Here is a 21,181-nt window from a genome sequence, read left to right as displayed (position 1 = left end):
CTCATATATGCCACTCGTAAAATGAAGGGTTTAGATAATGCCACGTGGCAAAATCATGTAGTAGTAGAGTCCTGTTAGTGAATAATGGCATATATATATATATATATATATATATGACCCAAAATGGTAATGTCGGTGGCGTTTTTTAGCCCAACTATTAACGAGTGACATGAATGAGCCTTTTCGGATAGTTCGATGGCATATTTGAGCATTTTCTATTAATATAATAAAAGATATTTTTAATAATATTCTGTTAATTATTTTGCAATGTGTGGGGCATCGGAACGAAGCAGTTCTTCCTCAAGAAATCGATTCCAAGTATCATATCAAAATCTCCCAAAGGGATCATGATCAAACTGTATTTTCCAGCCCGAGGTCCAACAAGCACTTTCACATCATACGCCATACCTTCAATTAGTTGGGCCATTGATTCACAATCTTCATATAAGACGGACTCTTTGTCAACTTAAGTCCGAATTTTGCAGCAAGTTTGACATCAATAAAAGTGTGAGTAGCTCCAGTATCCACCATCACCACTAACACTTTATCGTCAACCTTCATTTTTCTGTGCAGCAACAAAGAATGAGGGTTTGTTGATGACTCCCCCATCGTGTTCACTAATGAAATATGATTGTTTAAGAGTAAACTAAGCGGGTTTGCCAAAGCAGCAACTACACCACCCTCCTCATTTGTGCTTGCATTTCCTACAAGCATAACATCCCCCTTTTCACGATTTGGACAATTCTGGCCAAGTGAGGCCCACCACAAGACCAGCAACCTTTGTCATTTGCTGAATTCTTGTTGTTCTTTGAATTTCCAGTGTCCGCAACCGCCTTTCCTTTGTCATTTGGTAGGTGGACTAAATTATCCCAGGATTATACTCTTGGAACTAATTTATTCCATTTGGGAGGTGAGATAAAATAATCTCAAGTTTGATGAGATAAGGTGGGATATTTCAGGATTATGTTTGGGACTAATTTTATACAATGTTTGGTAGAAGAAGTATAAAATTAATCTCAAACTTAATCCTGAAACCAAACATAGTATAAAATTAATCCCAGACTTAATTCTGGAATATTTCACCTTATCCGGTGTACTAAACGACCCCGAGGTATATGTGTCAAAAAGCGAATAGCGAGGGTAAATTTGTTTGGAAAAATATAACAAAAGGTAAATGTAAATAACAATATTTACAAATTAAAAAGGGGTAAATTAACCATATTCCCAAAATTAAAAGACAGAGAAATCAAAATGTGGTCCCCCAAATTCTCCCCTCTCGCTTTTCCCAAATTACTATTCCCTCCAAATTCTATTTCCCCATCAAATCAGATTCCCGCTCCCCAAATCCCACTCCCCACGATTCATGCCGAAACATTATATTCAGACCTACGCTCTCAATCTCACTTCTTTTTAGTGAACTGCTTCTTTAGGGTTTAGTTTAATTCTTTCACTTTCTCGGTATCGTCGGTGAGTATACCTTACATTCTTTTAATCTCTTGTGATGTGCCAGAATCAGCAGACAACCGCTATTTCATGAACTGTAAGTTTCTATCTATTTTTCTCCCTCTCTTTTGTATTTTTTGTAGTTTTAATTAAGTGATTCTATCTCTGAATTTATGGCTATGAAATCAAAATAATTAGATATATCTAACCCTACTAGCTTAATTTTTGAGTAGTTGAAAGTGATAAGAGGTAACAAAGTTGCAATGAAACTCTCACGGCCTATTTAGACTTCAAGGCTTCATTCTTAGACTCCAAAGCAGTCAACCTTCAGTAAGTTCCTATTTATTAATCTTTTTATTCCAAATTTCATCCTTGACTTGATTAAGTTTAGTTGAATCTTATGTATATCTATCTTGTGGGGGACCACTTTTTTACTATTTTTTAGGTATGCTGTCTTGATAGAGGAGGAGGGGTATATAGTCTCAAGGTACTCCTTGTTTTGTTTGCAAGATGGATATAAAGTTCAAATGCACTGATGACGATGAGTACAAATTAGAGGAGTACATTATTCGGATTGAATTGAGAAACTAATTTGGATTAACAAAATTTGAGATTTGATGGATGTAATAGGGGTTCCAGCAGATGGAAGATACTAATGGATTTTCATATTCTCAAGTTGAACGTTGTTTCAGTTTCATGATTGATCATTTTTCACATCATTTATTAATTTAATTAATTATGTTTTTGAGGTGTTGATGTGTGAGTTCACGATGAAAGGGAATAATGCTGTAATGAGAAAATTAATGAGGAAAAGAAAATAAGCTTTCGTGAGGGAGGAGCAAAGAGTTACTACACATTATGTTGTGACTCTAGGAAAGGTTAGTAATATAAGGTATCATGAAATGGCTTGTTTATGCACTTAACAAGCTCATTTCTATTGTGCGATAATAAAAAAGGGCTGTTTATATTTAAGAATTGTTAATCCCCATTGTCATCCACTTTACCTTTGTTAATTTCAAGTCAGATGTGTGATTTATTAAGTACTAAATTATTTTGATATGGAACTACTTTGTTAGTGTACTGTTTAAATTTGTCTCTGCTGGTTAAGGCTTATCTATAATATGTTGTCTAATTTTATTGATACATTTCCAAATTTTTGGTTGTAGGTCCCTGATTTCTGTCTATGTGGTCGATAGAAGCTCTGTTTTTTTTAATAAATATATCAAAATTATGGCGAAGAATATAGGGAGTGAGGGGCTCCAATTAATGTCTTGTTTCACGGTTATGGTAAATATGACATATTGGAGACAATTTCAGAGAAGATTCACCAAAAGCTAGAAGAATAAAAATAGGGTAAGATTCCCTTAGACATAGTCTTCATTAAATTTTCATAAAGGTAATTAGCAACTACGATCAAGTTAAATTGATAAGAAGTTTAGCCATCCTGTTAACAAAAATTCATATTTGTTGAGAAAATGAGGAACAAGGTAAACATAATTTTGAGTGTTTGTGCAAATTTTAAGAATTATTCTATTGTGAACTATTATGTGTAATGGTTCGTATCTCAAATTAGTACAAGATTCAAAACTTGACTTCCGTTGCTTGCGAAAAAGGACAGGTTGTTGATTTCTGTTAGTTTTCAGAATCCCTATTATAGGGTAGTAGGTAAGTTCAAGAAATTTTTATTTTTTCTTTAGGTCTTCCTGAATTCCTCCTTGATATTTTCTAGTTAAGTATATGACTTCCTAACATGTCAAACCGATAGTTGAATGTATCTGGACAATTCTTTTAATTTCTCATGACAAATTTTACTTTCAGTATCTGCTAACTTTATTGTATTTTGGTAGTTTATGATGGAACTTGTGATAGGTATATTTATATTGAAAAAAACTAGTTGGAAAGTGAGACTTCTCGTTCAAACCCATTAAGGAGATATGGGTAAGTGAATGAAATTCTTAGCAGTAGTTTTCATCCCTATCTCTCTATATCTTTTTTTTGGTTAGAGGCTTCTTCACACTTTTCCAGTGTTTATTCTCATCTAGAAGGTATTCATGATGACTTAATAAAGTAATGCATTGTTGAAGCGGCGACTAATGAGCAAGAAGCTCATTTGATTGGAATTTCCTCAACTCAGTTAATATCTAATGCTCTCTCCTCTGATGCTGGCTGCTTTTAATATACTATCTTGGCAAAACATCCTAAAATATTGTTATCGTTCCCAACACTGCTGCATGTGCCTTAACATTTTCAACTTCGAAAGTTGCGTCTCTTGATCCTGCTAAGCATGGCAACTGAAAGCACTATTCAAAATCCATTTTCCTTGCTACAGACTTATCCAAAAATTAGCAAAGGCCTAATGAAAGAGAGAATATTTGAAAGATGCCATGAGCCTTTTGTTATTCCTGGTAAATCACAAGTAATTGCTTCCTGTTTTCCTCAAGAATCCGTCTTGATGTTGTTTCTTGGAATTAATGGATCCTTCTTTTGGTAGTGAAGCGAAATTTGGTTTGTTCAATTGGAGGTTTAGACAAAATCAAAAGAATAGAAGTTGAACTGTATGAAGTGTTTGGAAGGACTTTTGGCCTTTTGGGTATTTTCTGGATTTGCCTTTTGCATTGTGCTGACTCGCGGGACATATTCTTGATTTGCACAAGTTTCTATTTCTACTCCTTATTGATGGATATGTTCTAAGCTTGGGTATGCTTAAACCAGCTTACAGATTTTGGTTTGCCAAATATTGGACTTTTGAACAGTACAAATGATCAATCTGGACCCGCTACAGAGGATATAGTGCTTCCTGATGTTGGTAGTCAGCAAGATCCAGATCTATCAGACAAATCTCAACAGTCTGTTGTTGGTACCCTGACTATTTTGCTCCGAAAATTCTTCTTGGAACTAAGCACGGTGAGAAAGAAATTGCTATGCTACACTTGGTGACATGTTGTTACTCCCTCCCCATGACACCCTTGACTAAACATAAGAACATGACATAAGATAAACAGGGGCATTAGGAGTGAGAACGAAAGGAACATAAGTAGAATTTACAATCTGATTATATGTACAGGTAGCGATGCTGATTAGTGGTCAGTAGGAATTATTTATTTGAACTCATCACTGGGATTCCGCCTTTCAATACCTAGCATATTGAGGTATTATAATATAGTTCATAACAACATGTATAATTGGTGTTAAAGCACTCTTTACATAGTCCTCTATTTTGAGTGTCATTCACATTACAATTATCTGATATTATTTTTTGTCATATTGAAATCATAGGATATGGAAGATGATCTCTCACTGCATTTTCTGGTGCATTTAAATGGAGAAATCGGACTGTTATGGTGCAAAAGCTTTATATTAATGGCACTATTTAAATGGAGAAATCAGACTTTTTGATGTTGTTAATTTTTTCTATTAATTTCAGGGCATATAATCGTGCTGCGATCAAATTTAGAGGACTGGATGCGGATATCAATTTCAATGTGAATGATTACCATGATGATCTAAAGTGCGTGTAGATAGCTAATTATTGAACCTTACATTGTTAGATGTATACTCAACACTAAGATCACTGGTGAAACTTGGCACATGGTCTTAAGCATTGAGGGCATGTCACTTTATCTAACAAATTACTGGTCTTTTCTGTTTGTAGTATAAATTGATGAGTTTTGTTTGAGCTGAACTGTTTTTGTTGTGTTGATCAGGTCCCAATTGAGAAGACCAATCCATTGGTGTGATTGCTGATGGTGAAGATGCCAATGGGAAGCCTCACAAACTCGGATTGTGTTCGATTACTAGCAATGCCCTTGGTGACTCCAAAACTATAAGGTCTTAATTCCTATTTATTCCAAAAATTTCATATAGCACAGTTCATTCTTAACAAATTGATGAACATATGTCTAGAGTGTGATTTATATTGTCAATTATCGTTTTTACCAACAACTGTAGGTGATATCCTCTAGAATACAATTAGATGCAACAAATGATGGTTATGATAATCAAGAGCTGTTTTCTCAAACTTCAATCTAGGTATCTTCCCACTTTACTCTGGTTACTCTGTTGTTTCATAGTAAATACTATCATTGTTCAGATAGAGAAAGCATTTTTTTAAAGTTGGTTCCTTTAGGAAGTTCAGTCATTGCTCCAGGAAACTGCTCAGTTTTTACGTATTTTAGAAAATGAATATTACATTTCCTGATTAAAAATCTATGTTCCGCTTAGTTCTTGTAACATTCCTCTCTGGTATCCATGTCATAAATTCAGTATTATTTTGAATGTAATAAATTAGTTTGAAAAATATCTTAACTTTAAAACTGTGCAATTACTTTATGATAATAATGCCTACTTGTTTCATTATTGAGCATTTATGTCTTTGTATTCTGATAAAGAGGATGTTGTTTGGATTATACGTATGCTGACCCTCCATTTGTGTTTTTTCAAGTATAAAGAGCGTTAAGAGCATTTGGTGTTTCTTTGATAAATTCTATGTAATTGGTTTACTATAAAAATTTCCTAATTTCTTTCTATCTTTAGGTCCTTTGCTATTTGCACATTTAATATAAGAAGGAAAAGGTTCTTCAACAACGGGAAATGAAGTCAACCACAACCAGGAGTTTGAAGATACGAATAGTTTGGAGACATCTTATATTATTTTATGGGTTAGGCATGTATACAGAGAAAATGTATTATCATGTAATACTTTATGTTGTTTGGCTTTTTAGCAATGAAATATTCTTATATAATTCTATTTCCCAAGATAATCTTATTGACTATGAATTAACATTGTAATTTATGACAATTGCAATTGTAATTAATTATGACAATTTGTAGTAACAATTTTATTTTGTCAGTAAAAGCAATAGTTTTAGCGACGAAATGATAGTTTTACCTACAAAATTGTAAACCTTTGAATAAAAGCAAAGTCGTCACTAATTTATACATTTAGGGATGAATTACTTTTTGTGTATAAAAGGCAATCTTTAGTGACGAAATAATGTTTGTTCGACTACGAAACGCATATAACTTTGGAGACAATTGATGTCGTCGCTAATTAAACTAAATAATTAATGACAAAGTAATTTCGTCGGCATAAGTAACCCTTTTAGTGATGAAAGTACACTATCAACTACAATTTTTTATACTTTTCCAGACAAAGAAGTTCGTCATAAATATAATATATTTGGGGACGAATTTTTTTTTCATAGTTAATATAAAGTTATTTAGCCACGAAACACTAAGTCGTCTTTGTATACTTTTAGCGACCCGCCTTTAAGGACGAATGATTGACAAATTTCTTTTCGTCAAAAAATATTTTTGGTGACGAAAACTGAATTTTAGGTGACAAAATAAATCGTCACTGTTAATCAAATTTGTTGTAGTGTGGCTAGTAAAGAATAAAAATATTTCTTTTGTATTAAAGCCAATAAAAAACCTTAGAAATAATCATTTTATTTTTGAGATATTAAATAGAAAATAATATTTTCTAACAATCCTCCATATATCTCAAAAATAATAAAATAAATAAAATAAGAAGTTTTGCTGGATTTTCACATATGAGTACAATGCGTCGAATCTGGTGTCCCGTAGACTATGAACCAGACATAGATAAAATAAGTTTAAACTTATAGAACAATTGGTGAAGTATAACACTTCTATGAACAAAAAATTCTTTTGTAAGCCCATTGTCTTATTCTATCACATCATACTCGCACAATCTTTATCGTTATCGCGGTTTTGCGCTAAGAGGTCATGCGCGTGTCCTGGTATTCATGAGTGCTCTAGAAATCCGTCACAATTTCATAGGAGCGGCACCACTCCACACTCATATAGGTCCACCCATCAAGTGTATTCTACAGAGCAATACACCACCTATAAAGGATATGATAATGGATTAAGAGTTTATAGCTCAACCTCACTTTGCCTTGCAGATTTACACTATATTCACACACCATAGGAAGGGACATAATTTAATAGTGCATACATGATCAACTAATGACTTGTTATTACCCATATGAACCTAATTCATGGGATCTCCAATCACATAGGTTGGGTTACCATCATTGTTAATCTTTTCAAATGACAAAAGTCTCATTCCTCTCGATGTTTCTTTTAGTCTTGTGAATCGGCCAAATTCACCTCAGACTTCACACAATTATAAAAACTATCACACCTCACAATAGCGCTATTAAGAAATTATTTTCTCACACAACTAATGTTGTTTGGCAACCACAATATATACATGTTGGTTTTATTCCAACCTCAATACTCACTAAGAAGTATCTTAACCTCATCACTAGCCAACTTCAAACCATAAACTCATATTTCATTATGGTCTACTTGGCTTATTTTCATATTAATTATTACACCTCACAAAGGGTAAACACATACTCACTAGTGGATTTTGAGATCCACTTAGCATCATTGTATCCTTTCTAGTACATCAAATATTAATTCACTATAACACTTATCCATCAGTTGGTTCTTTTCAAAATCATGTACCGAGAAAAGAAATAACACCATAATTTTTTTAATTTTTTTTCAAAAACATTTTGAATAACAAGACCAACTGAAATATTATCACTTTTAAAACATTCTCTCAAAATAACTCTAGTAAGATGTCATGACCCCCATAATTTCAAAAATTTCAAAGTAAGGACTTTCATGCCTCATAACACCGTAACCCCCACATTTTCAAAGTATTTAAAATAGGGGAACAATACTTTCATAACCTCATAAGTAGTATTACTACCAACTTCTCATAAGACTCATCTTATAAATAACAAGCTAATAATATAGATATTCAACTAATAACCACATTATGTCATCATCAACTACATTAATATTTAAGAAAGTACCATTTTTATAAAAAAAAATGACATGAATTAATATTACTAAGTGATCTCTCAAAAAATAGATAATGTACACTTGATATGACACACATATGTGAAAGAAAAATATATATAAATACTAACATTTTCATCATTTATTTAAAAATACTAAGTATAAATAAACCATGATTACAATATCAATTGCTCACAAAAATATTATTTTGCTTGATGCAACCTTATCATACTCAAATAAAAACTTCCATCCAAATCTATCTAATAATTCCACAATAACCAAATCTGCTCAAACATTAGAAACATAAATTACCCCAGCTAATGCCAATAATTATTCCAAAAGTGATTTTAAGAAGAATTTTTCCATTTTAAGAACTTGAATAGTTCTAGAATCACCAACATAAATAAACCATTTTTCTTCTTCAACTTGGGTGTAGAATATGCTTAGTAGCACCAAAGTCTAACACTCAAATTCTCACATTAGTCACAAGATAGATCGAGAAATGATCACAATAATTATACCGTCCGCTTAGTCAAATTTATTTTACTTAGCGGGATTTACATTTCTCCGAATCATCTTCTACATTGAAGAATATGATGGCTTAATTTGCCACACACAAAACAGTTATTTCTCCAGTAAAATTTAGCTATATATAGCATTCTTCCCGAAGTGTCGATCGTTAGTTAGAACTTGAATGAATAACTCTTTAAAAACATAACAGTATTCATAGTACCATTAAGTACTTCAAGTCAAAAGGAGCAAAAATATTATAAACAATATCTTATCTCAACTATTATCTAGGACAAATAATAACCAGGCTTTGTCAAGGCACATAAGCCGATGGTCTCAGGATCTACTCCATATACAAGAATTTTGTTTAAAGGAAAGGCTAAAGTTATTTACCAATATGGAAATCTCAAACTTACTCAAATATCATGCAACAACATCCACAACACACCAATTTTCTTTTCAACTGATAAGTAGATCGTATATGCAAAACAAATTATTTAACAGTAATAAAACTTCTTCAAAAGAGTGCCAATTTGTTCGATTACCATTTAAATGATTTTATCTCTGATCCAAAGAGAAACTAAATAACCATGCTATTTCAAAAGTTAAACGCAATTAAACTGCAAAAATTAAAGCTCGGAACACATACCTTTATCTTTTGTAAAAGAAAAATTATTTTGTCTTACATGTTGACATTGGTTGGATTTAGCAGTCCTCTATATCTTGTTGTAATAGATCTTCCGTTAGAATAAAGTCATATATCCGAAAAATACTTCATCGCGAACACATGTAGGGACTTTTCTTCATCACGAACACTTATAGGAACTTCTTTTACACTTGAGGAAAATGCTTGATCACGAACAATTGTAGAGAGTTCTTCGTAGCTTGAGGCATGCCAATGGCACTGTCCTTAAGGATATTTCACCCGGTATGGGTGTATCCCCCAGGATTCAACAAGCTCTTCTAGTACAAAACTAGGAGCCAGAATCTAACAAAGATTAACCAAAAGAAAAACCAGCACCAGAAAATAAAGTAGGAATTCTTATATTCCTCTTATAAAAGAGAAAGAGTTGTGACTATATATAGGAGGATTAAGTCCCAGCCAATTATGATAGCCAGTAACGTTTCGTTGGTAATTGTAAAAAAAATTGAAAACTTTAATGGATTAATTGTCATTGTCATGGCTAAAGTTGACGTTGGGATGATAACGTTAGAGCGGCCATCAAAGCTATTCAATAGTCATTAGGAAGAATAATGGCCAATCAATTGATGGGGGTGATTAATGACTTTAGATCATGGCTAGTAAAGAATAAAAATATTTCTTTTGTATTAAAGCCAATAAAAAACCTTAGAAATAATCATTTTATTTTTGAGATATTAAATAGAAAATAATATTTTCTAACAATAACACACTCTTAATCTATTACAAAATGAATCTTTTCCAAAATACGATGAAACTCCACCAAGTAAAGGCATTTCTCCAACTCTATGATGATGATTTGACATGAGTGTCGAAGGTTGAAGAATACTACCTGCATGCGTCTGATTCACAATGGAGACCTAATGGTGAGGAGTTGTTTGATTTTCATATTTTTGTCTCTATTTGTGTTGAAAGTTATTGGATCGTGAGGCTATATATGGACGAAATAGGAAATTTAAGTGCATCCATTATTTTTATCTTTGTATACTAATAAAATGATGTGATTTTTCATCATCCTGCCAGCAATCAAGTTGTTGCCTGGCTTTCCTTTTGGTGGGGTTGGGTGTGTAGGTAAAGTGAACACACTTTAGAAGCATTGAAGCTGAAAGTAATTAATAAGGAAATAGCTAGTGTCACAGAACTGAAACAGAACTACTAAGAAAATAGTATCCACAAAGCTGAAAGTGCATTATTATTAACTCGCCATTTAAACACAAGAACGCCCGCAGTACAAGTTCTTAAAGCCAGACTCTCAGCCATTTTTATTGTCCTATCATACAAGCCTAGCTAACTTGAAACATTGCATAACAGAAGATGGTACTCAACATAGTTGTGAATTTTTTTGCCACAATACGTTACACTTAAATTTCTAAGCATATTCCCTCCTGCTAGATCTAGACCCTGGCGCAAAAACAGTCAATTCCTCCCTATTATACTTCAAGCTCCTTGCTTCTTGCCTAGAAATCTGATAAGAATTCATCAACACTTCTTCTGGCATTGCTCTAAGTGCTGATAATCTTCCAGCAAGTTGATTCGTCATGGCATTGTCGTTAGTCTTGAAAGCGATGTACTCGAGTCCTTCGTTGCCTGCTCTCTTAACTATCGCGAAGTTTTGAGGCACGATGAGTAGTTGATTCTGTCTAACTTCGTCGTCGAATACTGACCTTCCAGCGTTTCCGACTACTTGAATTCGGCCGCTTCCTCTGATGATGTAGATTATTGAGTGTGCGTTCGTGTTCCAGTGTGGTGCAGCTATAGCATTCTGCAAAACCAAGCAGGTAACATAAGAAAGTTATTACATATGTTTACTAAGGGGCGGTTTGGTTACAGGATAATGGGTTATCCCAGTATAAAAATTGAGATTATGAAATTAAATTTGATTGTGGTGTTAGTTAAAACTAGAATAAAATTAATACCAAAATCATGAAATTACATATCCGTCTCATATAGAAAGTGAGATTATGATTGTAATTATGATTATAATCTTGGAATAATCTTGTTTTTAACTAAAGGATCCTATGAGAGATATACATATGAGGGTATGAGTTTGTTGAAAGAACCCGCAATCTTAGAATCTAAAACTAATAAACTTCAAAACGTTATATAGTAATTATTACTCGTCCTTTAGATTTTTTGCACATTGTCTAAAACCGTTTGTCTAAACAACTCTTGAACATCTCTGATCTATATTTTACTAGACTACCCGCTCTTAACGTAATAAAATACATAAGAAAAGAAATGTCAAAAATTTTAATAATTTAATTGGCGATTAAAAGATATTATAGCCAGTGATGTCATATAGAAGATCATCAGGAAAACAATAAAATCCTCGTAAACTTTGCATATATGTACCTGGAAGAGGGTTCCTCTCTCAGCGCTGAGCTGAAGCCAGTTAAGAATAGGGAGTGTGTTACTGTTGAGAGTGGTGACGCGTCCTCCACGTGGATTGTACACGTCAGATCTCGAAGGATGACCAATGTGCTGCCTCAACTTCATTGTACACAATGTTTCTTCCAACCCATTAACAGGCCATCTTCCTCCTTGTTGCTTTCTTCGTTCTTCTTCTTCGGATTCTTCTGGTAGATTTAAACGGAGCTCTTCGGCTCTCACGATAACGCCCCTCTCTTCGTTCTGTCCTTGAAGTTTCCTTATGGTTTCGACGTTCACGTTGAATGCTTCGGATAATAGTTCAGTGTCGAATCCGTTGAAAATGTTGCCTCCGGATCTCTCTTGTTCTGATCTCCTTGCTTGCATGGTTGCTTCTCGTCTTCCTACGAATTGTTGTTGTACTCCACGGTGTGGGTTTCCAGCTAGGAAGAAGCTCTACATTATTAATACACAATTGAAAAGTTTAGTTTGAAGTTCTAACTATAATAATGTAAATTACAAAAACCGTGAAAGTTACTCCCCCTTAATGTAAAACAAAGTTAGTTTACTCCCCAGTCTCTTAAGTGAGACGATTAGGAGTACTAGGTCCCACTTATGAGATTAAATCAATAGGTTCTAAAAAGAGAAATTGGAATACCAAATTCATCACGAGAATCACTTTGCAAGTAAAGACATCCATCAATCATCTCTCAATCCATCAATCATCCCTCATAAATGAGAGACGATTTAGGTACGATCTCTAATTAGACTATGATCAAATTTTTAAATGTGGGTTCAACTATAGATGTCTTTCAAAATTTTAAATAAAATTTAAATATTCTGAAATTAGTTAAAAAGTAGATAAGTCACAATAATTAATTCAAAATATTTAAGAAGAATAAGCCGCAATAATTAATGATTCAAAATATTTAAGATTAATTGATGTTGTATTAAAATGGTTCTTGTGAAAGTATCCTCAAAATACCCAAATGGTGCCATTTTGACCTTTTGCCAAAGTAAGCTAATTTAGCTTGTAGCCTCTGTTTTTCTAATCCTGATCCTATATAATCTTTACTATTGACAAATACTAATCTTAAGATATGACTTAAATTTGCGTTACCCTGAAGCTGAGATCAAGTTGATTAGCATGGTTGGAAGTGTCAAGAAGTGAGACAGTGACAATAGGTTCCTCAGCATCATTATAGATCCAGAAAGACACACCCGCAGGCAATGCAAGAACATCACCAGCTCTGAAACGTCTCAATTTCTGATGCCTATCGTTGAAACTCCGGCGTCTTTCTCCAGTTCTTGATTCTCCCGATTGTGATTCAAATGTCTCAGCACACCCCGGTATCATAGTCGAGTGGATACCCCTTCCTGCATTCATTTTTTAATTAATTCATCAAACACATCTAAAATTTAATCAAATAGTCGCAGCAGATATAAAATAAATTTGATGATATGTAATGTATATGAACTAAATCCAATAAATAAATGTGTACTTTGTTTAATTGCTTAAGCTTATAGACAATAGAAAAAATGAATTAGCGGCAAAATTTTGCTTAAGCTTAATGCTTATAGATTACAAAAACAAACATGAATTAGCGACTTTTTTTGTTTGTTTGAGCTTATAGATTACAAAAAAGAAACATTAATTAGCTATTTTTTTGTTTAAGCTTATAAATTATAAAATAATACTCGCTCCGACTGAATATGATAAAGCCTATAAAACATAGAGCTACTATCATTTCTTCATTATAAATTGAGATCTTCTTCGAACTTGATGCACAAATAGATAGAATAGCAGCAAATAGCATCTTTCTAGCCTGCATATTCGTGGAACTCAATCTCATTTAGAAAGCCTGATCTCTATCTTTCAATAACTGAACGGGAAGTGGTTTAAGAATAAGAAAGAACTGACGAATCAGATGCGCTCGCCCAGCGAGAAAGGCCCTGACCCTGCCAACCAAGTATCAAAAAGAAAGAAGAGAAAGAAGGGAGAAGAGAACTTCTGAAACCATTTAATAGGCACGGAGTCTACGAAAGAAAAGAAAGAAAGATTTTTTAAATTCGTGGTCTAAAACAAACCTTAAATATACCTTAGATATACGTGTGGTTATAAATTATCTCCTAAACTTAAATTATTTTTAAATACAGAAAGATGTCATTCTTTTTGTAGAAAATTAAAAAAAAAAAAAGTGTTATTTGAGCACCGGGGAAGTAATAATAATAAAAACAGAATTAGCGGCTAAAATAACATAGCGACACAAATTTTGTTTAAGCTTATAAACTAAAATAAAGCATGAATTGGTGATAGATAATTTTCTAAATAGCAAAACTCGGCACTAATTTTTCATTAATAGACACTAAAAAAAAAATGAACGAATAATTTTTATTGCCAGACATAAAAACTTGAATAGCTAGTGATGAATAATTCCTATCGCTAAACAACACAAATTAAAAACATGAATACCTCTATCGCTACAACAAAAATACATAGCTAACTTATTTTTTAGAATAGCTGAGTGAATGTCATAATCGACACAAATAATACCAATCAAACTTTTTAAAAAAGAGTTTGAACAATAAAAAATAAACGCTTTGTTCAACTAACTACCTTGGATAATGTACATGAGCAGGGGAGTGTTGGTATAATAAGGAAGCAAAAGCCCATTTCTTCGAATCTCATGGCGAACAGCTTGAACTCCAGCACACTCGAATTGCTCCTGAGTAGCATCCCAGAACTCAATCACACCAGCCTCAGACTCGAATCTTCGAGTGGGTTCTTGAGCATTCAAACGCTCAATTTGGCACTCGGTTTTCGACCTGAAAGCACGGTGTTGTTGCTGTTGTTGAAGCCTCTGCCACACATTCTGTTGCTCTGAGAGTTGAGCAAAACAACAGTGGGAGAGAATTAAGAAGCAAAGGCTGAGTAGTGAACAGTAAGAAGCCATTCTTGGTTTTTTTGTTTCAACTTTGTGGTGATGGGAAGTGGAGATGAAAATTAGATGGAATTTATAGGAAGGAAAGGGGATTTAAGGTTTGACACGTACTTATTTTGTATGTATGAAAGACTTGCATGCTTTACACATACTGAAGAGGAGTTGAGGGTTATGTGGCTAATGGTTTCTGCAAGACGGATTCACTTCTTTTTGTAGTGTTTGGATTTACATGCATGGCTCTTGTATTCTTCTTCTAGCTAGCTGGCTACTAGTACTAGTATAATCAATCCGCGAGTAATTGGAATAGTCTTACAAGTTTTGTGTTTGCACACTAGTGTAATAACACAGAAAATTAATACTCCATCGATTTAATTTGTGTTTTTGAGTTATTTGATACGAAGTTTAAGAAAGATGGTTTTTTCGGACTTGTAATTATAAATGTACAAAAGCATATCGTTAAGAGTAAAATAAAAAGGTTTAAAATTATGTTATTTTTTCTCAAAACATGTTAATAAAAAAAAGTATGCCATTAAATTAATTAAATAGAAGGGAAAATTACAGTATCTACCATTCGATCATTTAGTTTACAAAATATGTATATTGTATAGGTAATGTATAGTTTACACCAAATATATATATACTATACATACATGTACATGCATTATACATATCTATACATATGATATACATATCCATACACAATATATATAGCGAAGTGTATAGTGTATATACTTCGGTCATGTTATAGATTAAACTAATTGCCCCAAGGGTATATTTATGAAAGTTTTCTATAAATAAAATAAGATTAAAATGGAAATTTTGTATTAAATTATTTTTAAGTTTAATTTAGAAAGAAATTCTTTCTTAAGCAGATTAAAAAGAAATAGGTTTACGCAAAGTGAACCGGATGAAGTATATATATAATTCCCTCCAAAAATGTTAGTCTCAGGCTCTCAGCAATATTGTAGTGCATCAATACTGTGTACTAAATCGGTTCATGTTTGTAGCCTTCAAACAGGATAAGTGCATTTACAACTCATCTCTATCTGTCTCCTCTGCATCAAAAAAACAAGAATCCATGCAAACACAAACACATTTTCTCTACTTTCCACTGCGGATATTCGCCACATAGCCAATTATTATCTTCTTAGGTGTCAAGAACCTAAGAATCGATCCAATACATTAATGCATGGCCATGCAGAAAAATCAAGACAAATGTCTCACCGCAACATTTTACGTGTCAAATCCTACTCACCCTTTCTTCTCCTACAAATACCAAACCTCAATTTTCCCCTTTCCCATCACAAAAGAAAAACATCACCACTCATCGTATCACCAAAATATGGAAATAAAATTATGTTCTCTTCTTCCTCTTAGCCTTTGCTTTTTTCTCCTCTTTAATTGCTGTTTTGCTCAAATAGAGCAGCAGCAAGGATTCTTAGAGGAGAGACTTCAGCAGCAACACCGGCGAGGCCGACCTCGAACCGATTGTCGGATCCAGAGCCTTAGTGCTCGGGAACCGACACGTAAGTTCGACTCAGAGGCCGGGTTCACCGAGTTCTGGGATCGGAACTCGGAGGAATTTGAATGTGCTGGAGTTGCTGCTGTTAGGAATGTTATTCAGCCCCAAGGGTTGCTCTTGCCTCATTACAATAATGCTCCTCAACTCCTCTACATTGTCAAAGGTTTTTTTTTACCTATCTAATCATTGTTATTTATTGTTACTGAACTCTTTCAAGTGATTTTTAGGTACTTTATCAATCAAAAATATTACTCTCTCACTTCCAAATTAAGTGTCACAAAGTTTAAGGAATAAAATGAGACATTTGAATCTTGTTGTCATAAATTAAATATGTGTGTAATGTGCTAAAATATTTTTTGAATTTTGTAGTTTTAAACTTGTCAAATAGAATATTTGAATTCTTAAATATAGAAAGAGACTATTTTTTTAGATTTTTCTAAATAGACTAAAAAGGGAGAAAGTAATTAGAATTTCCCTCTTCCGCGATCTAAAGCAACTCTTGAACCACTTTGTCACTTTATTATAATTCTGAAAGTTACTACTCCATCCGTTTTGTTTTGTTTTATGTGTTCCAATTTCAGTGGGTTCTCATTAATTAAAGAATAAAATTAAAATATTAAAATTAAAAATTTACTAAATACGGAATAGCGACATTCTTAAAAACAAATAATATCAATCTTCCAAATGTTATTGTAGCTGTATATGGCATTACTCGCCTTGTTTTTGCCTTTTATTTTTGCTAAATAGAAAGTTCACTACAAAAAAATGGTCATGGATGTCGGTCGCTAATCTTATTCAATGACAGATTAGTAACCGATTATCAAAAAAAAATCCTATTAGCTATGGGCAATTTAGCTATAAATTTATTAGCTAATTTTTTTTTTTTTTTTTTGAATGATTCCTAATTACTACTGTTTGTTTTTATTTTTGGGGGAATGAAGGAAGTGGACTTTTAGGGACAGTAATTCCAGGATGTGCTGAAACATTTGAATCACCACAAAGAGAGAGAAGTATGAGGGGACAAGAAAGCAGAGAGGGAGAAAGCCAGTACAGAACAGGCGGTGATCGCCATCAGAAAGTCAGACAATTCCGACAAGGCGATGTACTTGCATTGCCTGCAGGTGTCACACTTTGGTTTTACAACAATGGTCAAGACCGCCTTGTTACTGTTGCCTTGCTTGATACCAGCAACCCAACTAACCAGCTTGATCAACAATTCAGGGTAACAACTTATTTTGTCACTACTCCCTCCGTCCCAAATTAGTTGTCATGTTTCGCACTATTTGGACTTCTGACCAATCTAAGAAAAGTTGCAATTTATAATACTTTTCTTATGATTTTTGAATATTTAATAAATTATTCTACTCACGAAAAACAAAACATGACAACTAATTTGGGACAAAGGGAGTATATGAGCTTGTTATAAAATATATGTATACAGTCATATGACCTATAAGATAATTATAGGTGAATTCATATAATAAGTATTACTCTGCCCCAACGTTTCTGTGATTATAAGATTTTTGAAATTGTGGTATTAAACATACATGTCACTTTTGAAAAATCTAGTGAATAGTTTCATTTCATATATAGGAATACCATTTTATTGCAAGGGAGTAATAATAAAGGAAATGGTTCCAAATTATTTTGAAATATCTAAAGTTAATAGTTTCATAGGTAAAATGTACCAATGTTTCTCGGAAGGAGTTAATAATTAAGGAAATAGTGTCAAATAATTTGAAACCGGTGAGTAATCAATAGCTTTATCAGAAATTGATAATTGATATGTTATTGTAATATTGATGTGAGAACGTTAGCCGGCTATATATCGAGTATTTATGAAGTACAAAGGGATTACATTAACTCATGGCCGATTGGCGAATTATTGAGCCGAGATAGATTTGGTAACATATTACATACATGTTCGTAACATATTCCAACAAATTTATAGTCCGTCCCCATCAATGCCAAGGTCTACAAGAAGATGTCCAGTTCACCCAGATGTAAAAATAATATTCCTAGTAAGAAAATTGTTCTACATCTTAAAAATTAAAATTGATCAGAGAAAGCTACATGTAGTACTATACTTATAATGTTAGTTATACTGAGTTCCTACTTATTATCGCGAAACTTGTATAAATTTTCTCTAAAAAGTGATATTAACAATATAGTTTCAATACTTTACAGCATTTCTTCCTAGCTGGAAACCCAAATCCCAGAGAACAAAGTGGAAGCAAGTACGAGGAAGAAATCCGAGCTCGAAGAGAACAAGAACAAGGCGAACAACCACAACGTCGTCAATCGGGCAACCTTTTTGATGGATTCGAACAAGATCTCCTAGCCGATGTTTTCAACGTGGACCAGGAGTTAGTCAGGAACTTAAAAGGCCGAGAAGATCAAAGGGGAAGGATTGTTCGGGCCGAGAATTTCGATGTTCTAAGCCCGGAATTTGAAGAAGAAGAAGAAGAACAGCAATCACACAGGCAAAGAAGAGAGCGTGAGCATAAGGGAAGAAGAGGATCACAGCCCAATGGGCTTGAAGAAACTATTTGCACTCTGAGGCTTAGAGAGAATTTGGGCCGTCCATCTCGTGCTGACGTGTATAATCCACGTGGAGGACGCATCAGCACTCTCAACAGCCACAAGCTTCCAATCCTCAATTTTCTTCAGCTCAGTGCTGAGAGAGGAGTCCTTTACCAGGCAAGTCAAATTTTCTTGCAGAAATTTAATACTTTGGCCCATTTAAAATTACTTATCATTCTTCTGAGAGTCAATTTTGTATAGTAATTCATTTTATACAAGTAAAACATAGAACTTACTTCTCTTAATTTGTTTTGAATTTTTTAGTTTATTAAGAGTTGGTTTGGCTAATTTTCAGATATCAGACTAAGATTAATTAGAATTTCTTAAATTAAAATTTTGATAGAGGGAGTACATAACAAGGCAAAAGGAAACGGAGCATTTTTCCACATTGACCCCAATTATGTGTAGCGCTTCTAACATATTTTCTTTGTTAGGCCCAACTCTAGTCAAAATTAGTGCTTTTTGAGCCTGTTTGGATGGGCTAAGCCTATAAGCTGCAAATAACTTATAAGCTAAAAAAATAAGTTGGGTAGTCTAATTTTTTTTTTGGTGTTTTTAGCTTATAAGCTGCTTTAAATAAGCTAAGTCAAATGGACCCAATTATTTTTTTGAGCTTATTTTAAGCACAAAATGACTTTAAGCTGGCCAGTCAAACACTCAAAAAAACTGAAAAAAACTTATAAGCAACTTATAAGTCAATCCAAACGGACTCTTTGTTGCCAAAAGCAACTGTATTACAAAATTTGTGGACATGTAGTTCACTAAAATAGTCACAAATTGAATTGGGGAAATATTACACATGGTATGTCCAATCTAGTATTTTTTGTTCTGGTAACTTTTTCTCAGCCACGCTTATGCAAAATAGCATGGCATCGTGTTAGTAGCATAGCAAAAGAACCTTTGTCATCATTAATATCTTTGCTCATGACAACTGTGAGCTATCGGGAGAATCAACGATTCTACCAAAAATGTACGTAGTACTTGTAAATCTTAGACTTTATGGACTTCAATTAGGCTCTTATTTTGACGCCATTACATTTAATTTTACAGAACGCAGTAATGGCACCACTCTGGAACATGAACGCACACAGCATCCTCTACATCCTCCGAGGAACCGGTCGGATTCAGGTAGTCGGGGACGCTGGAATCTGCGTGTTCAACGATGAGGTCAGGGAAGGCCAGATGCTCGTCGTGCCACAAAACTTCGCAGTAGTAAAAAAAGCAGGAAACCGAGGACTCGAGTACATCGCGTTCAAGACAAACGAACAGGCCATGACCAGCCCGTTAGCAGGGCGGTTATCGGCTATTCGGGCTATGCCAGAGGAAGTTCTGATGAACTCTTATCAGATATCTAGGCAAGAAGCTAGGAGTTTGAAGTATAATAGGGAAGAAACAACTGTTTTTGCTGGAAGGAGGTCATCAAGGGGATATTCAACTAGGGCAATGGAGTATGCTTTGACTGCTGTTGAGGCTTTTTTAAAAGCCTAAGTTTGTGTTTTGAATAACAATAGTAGTCAAGAATGTTAAGTTTCTGAGAATAAATGAGTTGAGTGGTGGCTCTTTAATAAGCTAATGTTTGTTTCGAGTTAATACGAAGCTTCATATTCTGTATTTTATGCATTGTTTGGCTCATTGGTATCTTCCCTATATTTTCCTAATTAATATTTTCATGTGCGCTTAATTAGTACCAATTTATAAGAACCAAAGGAATTGGGGACCATTCGAATTGTTGGTCAAATTAGGTAATGCAAATTCCTCATAGCGAAGTAAGGTATGTCGTTAGTGTTTACATAAAGGTATGCTTATATTTTATAATGGATGAATAATGATATTCATATCCCTTAACATATCTAAAACATCAAGCGATATGAAAAGTATGTAATTACTACTACGTAGTGGTATTGATTATAAGAAAATAAGACAAATAATATGCATGGTACAAGTTAAATTGTAACAATATTACTCCTAACTTATTCTTAGGGAAGTAAATAATTTTTTTGGTAAATAGTAGTACATACCAAGTAGGCGTTTGGCCATAAGAATTATTCATTTTATTCCGGAATTTTTTTTTACTTTTTTCACTTTTCAGCGTTTGGCCATAAGAATTCCGAATACAACTTATCAAAAACTTGTTTTTCAAAAAATTCACTTTTTTACAACTACATTTCACCAAAAACTACAATTTCAAACACTATGGCCAAACACAACTCCAACTCCAAAATTCCAAAAAAAATGAATTTTTTTTTATATCTATAGATAAACTGGGCCTAAAAT

At 33.6% G+C, this 21,181-nt stretch overlaps 3 protein-coding genes across 32 annotated transcripts; 2 read left to right on the top strand and 1 right to left on the bottom strand.

Moving 5' to 3' along the window:
• The first annotated feature begins 1,230 nt into the window (after window positions 1-1,230).
• On the top strand, window positions 1,231-6,266 carry LOC132610267 (uncharacterized). 30 transcript variants are annotated; one of them, XR_009571086.1, is made up of 9 exons: window positions 1,232-1,540; window positions 1,677-1,773; window positions 1,889-4,347; window positions 4,508-4,592; window positions 4,720-4,784; window positions 4,868-4,951; window positions 5,148-5,271; window positions 5,392-5,472; window positions 5,977-6,266. XR_009571086.1 is itself a non-coding variant. In XM_060324581.1 (8 exons), exons 3-7 carry the CDS (start codon window positions 4,001-4,003, stop codon window positions 5,185-5,187), a joined length of 414 nt encoding a protein of 137 aa, XP_060180564.1. In that variant the 5' UTR covers window positions 1,231-1,540; window positions 1,677-1,773; window positions 1,889-4,000; the 3' UTR covers window positions 5,188-5,271; window positions 5,977-6,266. The 30 variants fall into 30 exon arrangements, 4 of the variants coding, with proteins under 4 accessions (XP_060180564.1, XP_060180563.1, XP_060180562.1 ...); XM_060324581.1 differs by lacking the exons at window positions 4,508-4,592; window positions 5,392-5,472 and having other exon boundaries at window positions 1,231-1,540; window positions 1,889-4,033; window positions 4,156-4,347; XR_009571092.1 differs by having other exon boundaries at window positions 1,889-3,848; window positions 3,935-4,033; window positions 4,156-4,951.
• Window positions 6,267-10,660: 4,394 nt separating this feature from the next.
• Window positions 10,661-14,861, bottom strand: LOC132610489 (11S globulin seed storage protein 1-like). Its single transcript, XM_060324804.1, has 4 exons — window positions 14,478-14,861; window positions 12,981-13,237; window positions 11,846-12,316; window positions 10,661-11,255 (listed from the first exon to the last, which is right to left on the bottom strand). The coding sequence occupies exons 1-4, from the start codon at window positions 14,812-14,814 to the stop codon at window positions 10,863-10,865; spliced, it is 1,458 nt and encodes a 485-aa protein (XP_060180787.1). The 5' UTR covers window positions 14,815-14,861; the 3' UTR covers window positions 10,661-10,862.
• Window positions 14,862-16,091: 1,230 nt separating this feature from the next.
• On the top strand, window positions 16,092-20,518 carry LOC132610147 (11S globulin-like). The gene is made up of 4 exons (XM_060324429.1): window positions 16,092-16,487; window positions 17,266-17,546; window positions 18,512-19,024; window positions 19,958-20,518. Exons 1-4 carry the CDS (start codon window positions 16,145-16,147, stop codon window positions 20,393-20,395), a joined length of 1,575 nt encoding a protein of 524 aa, XP_060180412.1. The 5' UTR covers window positions 16,092-16,144; the 3' UTR covers window positions 20,396-20,518.
• The last annotated feature ends 663 nt before the right edge of the window (window positions 20,519-21,181 follow it).

This window comes from Lycium barbarum, chromosome 9, assembly GCF_019175385.1.
Source record: "Lycium barbarum isolate Lr01 chromosome 9, ASM1917538v2, whole genome shotgun sequence".
Taxonomy (NCBI): domain Eukaryota; kingdom Viridiplantae; phylum Streptophyta; class Magnoliopsida; order Solanales; family Solanaceae; genus Lycium; species Lycium barbarum.
Note: the sequence above shows the minus strand (reverse complement) of the source record. Positions and strands in the feature narration are given on the sequence as shown.

Coding starts and splice junctions, on each gene's coding strand:
- LOC132610267 (XM_060324581.1), top strand. CDS start 4,001: ATGAAGTGTTTGGAAGGACTTTTGGCCTTTTGG. Junction 4,785..4,867: donor GGAGAAATCGGACTGTTATG/GTGCAAAAGCTT, acceptor TATTAATTTCAG/GGCATATAATCGTGCTGCGA. Junction 4,952..5,147: donor GATTACCATGATGATCTAAA/GTGCGTGTAGAT, acceptor TGTGTTGATCAG/GTCCCAATTGAGAAGACCAA.
- LOC132610489 (XM_060324804.1), bottom strand. CDS start 14,814: ATGGCTTCTTACTGTTCACTACTCAGCCTTTGCTTCTTAATTCTCTCC. Junction 13,238..14,477: donor GCTCATGTACATTATCCAAG/GTAGTTAGTTGA, acceptor AAATGAATGCAG/GAAGGGGTATCCACTCGACT. Junction 12,317..12,980: donor AACTTGATCTCAGCTTCAGG/GTAACGCAAATT, acceptor TTAATAATGTAG/AGCTTCTTCCTAGCTGGAAA.
- LOC132610147 (XM_060324429.1), top strand. CDS start 16,145: ATGGAAATAAAATTATGTTCTCTTCTTCCTCTTAGCCTTTGCTTTTTT. Junction 17,547..18,511: donor AGCTTGATCAACAATTCAGG/GTAACAACTTAT, acceptor AATACTTTACAG/CATTTCTTCCTAGCTGGAAA. Junction 19,025..19,957: donor AGAGAGGAGTCCTTTACCAG/GCAAGTCAAATT, acceptor TTAATTTTACAG/AACGCAGTAATGGCACCACT.